The following is a 9,179-nucleotide window of genomic DNA, read 5'->3' as shown; positions in this document are numbered from 1 at the left end:
GACACAAGCATTTTTCCAACAACCGTGGCAATTGGATTTGATGTACATCTTCCATTTCAGAGTGATTCTTTGAGACAAGAGCAATTCCTATCAATTAGGACCAAGTGGTGATAAGAGCATTGGCAGAGAAAAGATAAAAACTTGGTTTTGGATGCATTAAAATTAACAAGTCACCTTTTGCCCCATTTCATCATGTACTCAAAGTCAGAGGAGAGAGACTGAGGGATCTTCATTGTTATTAACCTTTTGAAGTGTTTTCATAGATGGTAGTGTCGTCTGCATATATGTTGACAAATGAAGTTAAAATGTGATTTGAGAGATCATTGATGAAGATAAGGAAGAGATTTGGGCTGAGGATGAATCTTTGAGGCTTGCCAGTGTTGATACTTTGCGCTTTGGACTTCTACTCATCGACGACTACTTGTATAAACCTATCAGAGAGAAAAGATTCGATGGTTGAGAAGACATTTTCAGATGTTCCATAGCTGGAAATCTTGTGAAGTAGAACTTTTATGCCAAACCCTGTCAAATATCTTTGATATGTCAAGAGCTATTGCTCAAGAGAGGAAACCCCCATTGATAGATTTACTGATCTAATGTGAAATTACAGTCAATACATCAGCTGTAAATCTCTCTGGAAGGAAACCATATTACCAGTCACCAAGTAGGTTGTTTTTGCCAGAATAGTGGACAATTTATTTAACACAGAGTCAAGCAATGTACTCATGACACACAGAAGACTAATTTTTACTTCCTTCAATTTACAGGGTCAACTGCATTTTTTACCAGAAATGGGCTTATATTTTAGAATTGTATTTTCATCTTATTTAATTAAATTATTTAATTTATTCATTTACCTGCACAATTAAAAGCCATCTTGATTTTTCCTCGGCTGTGAGGATCAGAGATGGAAGCAGTTAACACGAATCTATTGTGGTCGTTCAAAATTAAAATAGGATACCTTTCGTAAAACACAAAATGCTAAAACCGTGAAGGAAACATAAACCGTAAATCTTTAGACCACGAGGCCTCTTGAGAGAGGGACCTATTCCCAAACTTCCCTTTAAAAATAGAACTTATGAGCTTCTAAGTATAATATTAATTTTCATTTTTTTAAAGAATAGAAAAAGCATTGTAGATGCATTTTCGGCAGCCCTGAAACTCTTGCTTCCTGTGTCTTCCAGTTTTCATCTTCAACAAATAAGCGTGGTTTCTGACAAAGGTGGAAGAAATCGCTGTATAATAACTTGACAGTTTTGTGCTCCTTCTCTAACATCAGGAGCTCTATATTCCACGAGTTCTATTATTTCTTGATAGACAACTCAGGTTTTTTTTTCTTATTTAAAAACTAATCTGGGTGCCCAGCATTGCCCAAGTGTTTGGAGGTGTGTGTTGAGCAAAAAAAAAAAATAATAAAAAAACGTTGTAGTAGGCAGGCAGGCTCAAACCCATACCGCAAAGGAGGAAAAGAAACTGAAAAAGAAAACGTGACGTCTATTAAGGCTAGTCAATCGAAAAGAGGGGATGACTTTTGAAAATATTGGCGAAAAAAGCGACCCCTCCTTGTAGAAGAGTGCCCAGTTGAAGGAATTAATGTTTTTGGCCAATTTTTCGATATTTGTTGTCCAAAGGATCAAGCTTTAAAACGATACCACTCATAAAAATCCGTCACCTCTGTTGAAAGTTTTAGGCAGACATACATACATACATACATTTAAACAGACAGGTGAGGTTTATATTATAGATTACTATGCCTTGTTTGTTTACTAAAAAGTTTTGTTTAAATTATTTTATTAAAAAATTTTGTAAAAAACTAACAGGTACCCTATATTAAAAATAAATCTTACTGACAAAACCAAACAACTTGATTGATATTTGTTTACAGAATGTTGCATGTGAAGGTCAAGGTAAAACCGTTGTTGACAGAAAGTTGTCCTTGTTTCCCCTCATCGGCTGGGGTCTTTATGCCTTATTAGGTTCAGTATTTTTAATGCCTGAACAGACTTTTCTCTCATTCTTCCATGGTCATGACCTTCATACATTACCAGTAGAATTAATAATACATTAATAAACAAAACGAGAATGCATGTAAAGAGTTAAATACCAAAAGAAAAATGGTTCATTGTCTCTTTACTGCAAAATTATGAACTTGATTCTTAGGATTTCTTTATCAAGATGGAGACTACATTTTTCTGGTCAAATTTTCATTACATGTACAATGAAACTTGCTATAAGTTAGTTAGTTTTAGTCAATTTTTTTTCGTTGTTTAAGTAAAAGAATAAGTAATTTTAAAGTAATGACAAAATCAATTTCACCACTAATAATTTACCAAAATTAAGAACTTATTACAAATTAAATTATCTCCCTTGCTGTTCATTTAAAAACAAACAAGAAAAGACTATTGTGGATAATTACTGAATTATATTCATAATAAAAAAATATTGCATATTAAATTTGTTTTAAATGACGGTAATCAATACTATGACAGACAAATAGTCATGAGTAACATTTTAAGCTGGTACTTCTACACTTTATCGCTGAAAATGGAGATGCCATTTTATTTCACGCATCTGGCAAGGGAGAAATCAGTATTTTAAACTATGGCCAAAGTTAGAAATAAATAACAAAACAATTAAAGTAGATAAACTTCCGGAAAGAACTATGAAAAAAAGTAAATAAAGAAAGTGAAAGAGAACATATATCCATATTTGTTTAATTGGAAATGTTTCGATTTAATGAAAGCGGGAAAGTTTTTCATGAAACATATTTTTTTTAATTAAAAACAGAAAATAAAATGATATATTCATAATTGTTTAATCTGGGTGAACGCTATTTGAAAACCAAAACATTATATAAAAATTTATCAAAATATAATTGTAAAAACATTTATTCGAAAGTTTGTGTAAGAAAATATAATTTTAAAACAATTTTGTAATGAAAGCAACATTGGATTTTTATAAAATATTTTTTTTTTTTTTTTCAAACAAATAAATAATTTTAAATATTTTTTTTGAATTAAAGAAACTTTTAAGGGTCAAAACAAATTAATTTAAATGAAACCGAAAAGCGCCGCCATTGTTTTTTTTATTATTACTGTTTTATCCTTTTTTAACGGTGAAGCGGGTTGTTTTTTTGTTTTTTTTTTTAAAATGGGAAGTGGGTAGTTCTTTAATTAACTCCAAAATACTTTTCAGTGGACTGTCTCTAAACTTCTGTCGCCACATAAATTCGGCTAGGTACGACTCCACCATATGCATGTGAGTACCACATTCTAATTTATTTCTTTTCTTTGCCTCACACCACATACGCTCAACATGGTTTGTGGTTGCACTTGTGGTTGGCTCCACAAAATTATACTGGTGATTCACATGCAAATGGTGGAATCCTTCCTGAGGCAGTTTATCATAGGCTTTCCAACAATCTGACACTATTGTTGTTCCAGGTCTTATGAACCGCTTTATTACTGGAATTAATGTTCCCACATCTCTACAGGGAATGGTTACCAGAAAACCTGATCTTGTGGCAGGTTCATACCCACCAAAAACCCATAGCTGGCGTGTTAACCACCCAATGTGATGTTTTCATTTTGAAAACAAACTTTCGATTTCAACTGTGCATCCCTCGCCACCAATTTGCTTAGGGTGCCACATGAAATACTCTGCGCACAAGTCATGCATGAACATGTGCTATGTGTCACTGGCGACTGTATTTGGCACTCGGTACTGACCGTTTTGAAAGTTGCATTTTGTTTGACTCAGAGATATATAAACAAAACTAATCTTTTAATAAGTACATGTGACCCTGTAAAGAAGCTGCCATGCCTAATTGTTTTGGTCTTGTTGCATTGTGAATGGGGACACTGCCATTTAAAACCGTCATGGAATTCTTTGTATTCCCTCTCACAGGAACAAATTTGAAAACCTGTGAGAAGGCCATGCACCTGCAGAAAGTCTATCATTCTGATGTTATTATCTGTAAAAAAAATGTCTTCTTGAGTGATATTGTCAAGATTCATTTCCTCCAGTAATGTCGGTTTTACGTTTCTGGAAGTAATAAATGTTACTTTTAGGTTAATTTATTCTTTCCGGAAGCAATTGTTCTCCAGTTTAATTTTTTCATTATTTATTTCATGCTTCCACCATATTTAAAATACTGATCTCTCCTTTGCATTTTAACGGCAGGTGCATGAAATAAAATGGCATCTCCAGTTTTGGCGATAAAGTGTAGAAGTACCTTTAAGCTAAATACACAACTGAAATAGAAACTAATAAAGGGCGAATACTTAGCTTCTGCATTTTCGTCCCTTATTCACTCTGGTTATGTATTTAGTCCGTGTTCATAATCAAAACGACACTTGTGTATTTTCGTTATTTTTTTACAATATTTTTGTTTTCATTTTTTATAAACGCCTTTCAGAACAAGGGGAGGAGGCACAAATCAAGAAAAAGCAATTGATTATATAATGTTAAATTGAATTTAAAAAAAAAAAAAAATTCCTTAATGCTGCAATATTTTTTACTAGAATATCTTGTTCTTTTCTTTTCCATGTTTAAGTTAAACCATATTACTTTTCATGCTCGCATTTTTCTATTGTAATCCATGATTTTTTTTTTAGGCTTCCAGTAAATTCACTTGTTCTTTGTTTAATTCCAGTCTTATTTTTTTGCCCCCATAAATATAACATAGCGGTGAATTGGTAGCAACAGTAGTCGCTGAAGCGACATGGTTGCTATGGAAACCAGTCATGAAAAACGTTGCTCACCTCCTAAGGTTTTTTTTTTTACGATTTTGAACACCAGTAAATTCATCATAAATTTTGTGTTAGTGAACGAAAATTGAAATTTTATTTTCACAATATAGCTGAGAAGGTGATCCATAAACTTTAATAATTGTTTGAAATTTGGTCAAAAAATGAATAAGCGGTGAAGCTTTAAAGCAGTTCAAAATGACTGAAGTTGCCACTTAACTGTACACTATCATATTTGAATGATATTAAAAAAATATTTATAGAAATGTAAAAATAAGTTTTTTTTGTTTCATGATAAAACAAGAGTTTCATTATGGTTTCGTATTTCGTTTCATGCTTAGTGACTTCTGTTCCATGTTTAGCTAAACAGATCCACTTCTGACGCCTTAACTTTGGGAACTGAATTTTGGATGTACTTTATATTCAAAAATTTGTATCATTACTTTAACTGAAGTAGTTTCATTACTATATTGACAAAACGCATTAAACCTAAAAAAAAATTCTTAAACACCATCAAAATATTCAATTTTCTTTTTCTTACTCAATGGACAACAGTCAAGTAAAACGTTACATGCAATGGTGGCTATGTTTATTTAATTCTTTTTCCAAATTTGTTCAACTAAAAAAAAATAAATAAAATAAAAAATTAAAAAAAAACAATAAAAAAAAAAAAACGTGGCCGCCATTAACGTTTAACAGTTATTCATCGAGTTGGCAATCTTGACTAAAGTCGTACGCAAGATAGTGACCGTGAATGGATGTAAAAATGGAACGGAATGGAAATTTTAGCGAAACGAAATTAGCGAATTGACTACAGCCTAGCAAGAAAGAAAGCAACAACTCAACCGCTGATAACTAATAATAAGCGTGTTTTGATTTTTAAATATTCTCTACTTGCTATGTTAATAATGAAATGAAATCACTAAGAAATTATTTTTTTGTTGTTGTTTCAACTAGACTGTAGTTTCACATAACATTTTAATAAACAAAAGATACAGTAAAAATTGAATTTCATCGCCCTTTCTCTGCATAATTACCAGAACAAAATAATGAAATGAAAGCCCTAAGAAACTTTTTTTGCTTTTTATTTTCCAAATAGGACTGCAGTTTCACATAATTTCATAAAAAGATACCGTAAAAGTTAAATTTCATGGTCCTTTCTTTGCATGATTACCAAAACAAAACACCGAAATGAAAAATTGGACAAAAACAATGAAATAACTAAAAAATGATGTAATCTTCCAGTACACAAACAAATCAATTTTAATGTCTTCTTTAGTTAAGAATAAAAGCAGTGTGAAAAAATGTAAATAAATTAAAACACATAAAATTTATCAAGTACAGGCTAGTTAAAAATTAAAACACGCTAGTTATTACAACAACAAACATGTTTTAATTTTTAGTAGTAGAGTTTTTTTGGCAAATGTGTACTTCAGGGAGGCCGCCATCTTGTTTTGAAATTTTGGCCTTTCTAAGGCTTGCCAGATTGGCCTTTTCAGGCCAATCTGGCAAGCCTTACAAAGGCCAAATTTTCAAAACAAGATGGCGGCCTCGATTGTTGTACACTTAGTTTAATAAAAAAAATGTTGAAAAATAAATTTTTTTTTCGGGTTTTATTTCAGCTTTAGGGTCTAATGTGTTTTATATAAAAATAAATAATTTTTATAAATTTTTGTCTGTCAAATACTTTACGCCGCTGAAATACACATTTACCAGAATGGCAATATGGGAAAAGAAAAAAAAATGGCCACCAATGTCTTAACAATAATTTACGCACTTGAAGTATACACATTTAGAAAAAGGGTGCTAGTGCATTTTCACTTATTGATCCGCGCTATTTTTTAAATAGTATTTTCAAGTTTAATTAACGTTTAACGATATCTTTTTATTAAATCGTTATATGAAAGTACAGATTAGGTACACAAAATCCTCCCGTCCCCATGTTAAGAATGGCTTTCTAAATGATAACGGATCAATAAGTACAGGAGTACCAGAAAAAGAAAAAAAAAAAAAAAAAAAAAAAAAAAACAGCAGCAAAAATCATGTTTCCATGCAAGAGCATAAAGGCCAATCTGGCAAGCCTTAGAAAGGCCAAAATTTCCAAACAAGATAGCAGCCTTGATTGTCGTACATTTAATCTCCAAAAATGTCGAAAAAAAAATAAAAAATTAAATTTTTTCGGGTTTTATTTCAGCCTTACGGTCTAATGTGTTTTATATAAAAATAATTTTTATAAATTTTTGTCTGTCAAATAATTTACGCCGCTGAAATACACATTTGCCGTTTTTCCTCTCTTGTTACGCTGTAACAGTTGACTCGTTAATTTCGTCTCGCTGAAACTTCGTTCTATTCCATTTTTTTTACATCCGTTTGCGACCGCCATCTTGCGTACGACTTTAGTCAAGATTACCCGTAAATAAGCACGATTAAAAAATTTGAATTAAAATAAAAATATGTCAGCGAAATAAAAAGGAAAAAATGATTTTATCATGCATCAATGTCGTATAAATAATGAGTTATTTGCCCCCCCCCTTATTAGATGATTTTTAAGGTTTTATGTTAACTGCTGAGTGCTGATATAAATTCAGTAAAATTCGAAAACAAATCGCAACGACAGAAAACTTATCACATAGAATTCTCAATTTATTTATGTTGGACTTCATTAGTTTTTTTGGTGGGTTGGGTCGCTGGGTCGTGTTCGTGTGGGGATAGCTTATTTGAAAGAAAAAAAAATGTGCATGTTACCAAGGTATTTTTAAAAAAATAGTATTAAATTTGTTTATTAAATTGTTAAATGAAAGTACAGAATAGTTGCAAAAAAAAAAAAAAAACCCTCCCCATGTTAAGAATGGGTTTCTAAATAACGTTATTTCCGTGAGGTAACATAGATGCACAAAAAAAAAAAAACAAAAAAAAAAACGGTACTCATGCAGAGAGTGATCCGTGCTGAAATAATAACGTTATTTAAAAAGCCATTCTTAACATGAGGAAAGGAGGGTATTTTGTACCTATTCTGTACTTTAACCTTACAATTGAAAAAAAAAAAAACATAAAACTTTAAACGTGGAAATACGATTTAAAAAAATAGCGCGGATCACTCTCCGCATTATTAGCACCAAAAAACAATTTATAAAAAACGGACACTTAAAAAAATAAATTAAAAAAAATAGAAAAAATAAAAATCCAAAAAGTCGTCTTTCGTTTTTTTGGGTACCAGTTACTGAAATTTACGGAGTCAATACGAGTATCCATGGGGGCTGATAGGCACATATTTTAAAATCAAATGTTACCCAATTTTCTTTCAAAAAGGATTGTGTGAATAAGATTTACAAGTAGAAACAAAGAAAAATATGCTTCATTTATTTTGTGTACTTAGGGAACTCCTAAGTATCCATCTCCACGATAGCATAGATGTATTTTTTAAATGTGGGAAAATTCATCGAAGTCAAGCAATCAAGCATTGTTACTTTTTCACGCAAAAGGAGGAGACAGGGTTCGAACCTTTCTTTTTCTCTCGCTTTAAAGACTCATTTTGCGACTTAGCCATCTTCTCTTTGGTCAGTCTTTGCAGTTCGGCCCGCTGTTTCATGAGGTATTCGTTTTTCATGTTAAGCTGACGTTTTATTGCGTCCATGATATTGACGTCGTCCGGAATATGAACGTAGCGGATTTCCCGGCCCTGGACGAAAAGCTCATCCAAGAAGCGATCAGGGCGGCCCTCCACGGCACTGATAAGCCGCACTTGTTTCATGGTAAGGTTCATAAAAGCATCAACATTGACTAACAAACCCTCGACACTATCTTCACGGCGAAGATCTACCGTCGTCCGTTTACCCACAATCGCCTGAAGTAAGGTGATTAAAGAGTTTTTGATAAGAGCAGTCTCTCTTCCAGATACGGCCATGTTACCCACGAATATAAAAATGAATAATAACGAGGATCAGACGAGCATTTTTAGTCGAATATAGAGGGAAAATTACACGTGATAAAAAGCGGAAAGTAGAAGAAAACAAAGGGGGAGATAACTCTAACCGCTTCTCTCCCTTCCATAAGTAATCTGTCGTAAAATACGCTTATTTTAATTCCTGTAGATTTCGTATTTATCATTACAGAGCCAATTCTCTATTGAATATTATATTGTACTTAATATATAGTACTGATTTCAAAAATAAAAAAAATGAATTGAGTGCTATCAGCTATATATATATATATATATATATATATATATATATATATATATATATATAATTATTTCAAAAGTTAAAAAAAAAAATACTTCGGTGGCATCAGTTAGAATCGAAACCAAAACATTTAGTGCTCCAGCCGCGTTCCCTACCGTTTGAACTATCAACAGATAGATGATAAAGAGTTAAAATTGAACCACTTCGAGCTATTAATAAATTTGCGCATGTGCAAAAGTAATAGAAATAT

At 32.0% G+C, this 9,179-nt stretch overlaps 1 protein-coding gene across 1 annotated transcript; it reads right to left on the bottom strand.

Annotated features, from left to right (window-relative positions):
* Positions 1 to 262: 262 nt before the first annotated feature.
* On the bottom strand, positions 263 to 8,759 carry LOC145248067 (U7 snRNA-associated Sm-like protein LSm10). The gene has a single exon (XM_080109840.1). The coding sequence runs from the start codon at positions 8,650 to 8,652 to the stop codon at positions 8,212 to 8,214; it is 441 nt and encodes a 146-aa protein (XP_079965966.1). The 5' UTR covers positions 8,653 to 8,759; the 3' UTR covers positions 263 to 8,211.
* Positions 8,760 to 9,179: the final 420 nt, after the last annotated feature.

Source organism: Euprymna scolopes, chromosome 26 (genome assembly GCF_053919585.1).
Source record: "Euprymna scolopes isolate OS-2025 chromosome 26, ASM5391958v1, whole genome shotgun sequence".
NCBI classification, from domain to species: domain Eukaryota; kingdom Metazoa; phylum Mollusca; class Cephalopoda; order Sepiida; family Sepiolidae; genus Euprymna; species Euprymna scolopes.
Note: the sequence above shows the minus strand (reverse complement) of the source record. Positions and strands in the feature narration are given on the sequence as shown.

Excerpts from the sequence above, each read along its gene's own strand:
- LOC145248067 (XM_080109840.1), bottom strand. The coding sequence starts at position 8,652 with ATGGCCGTATCTGGAAGAGAGACTGCTCTTATCAAAAACTCTTTAATC.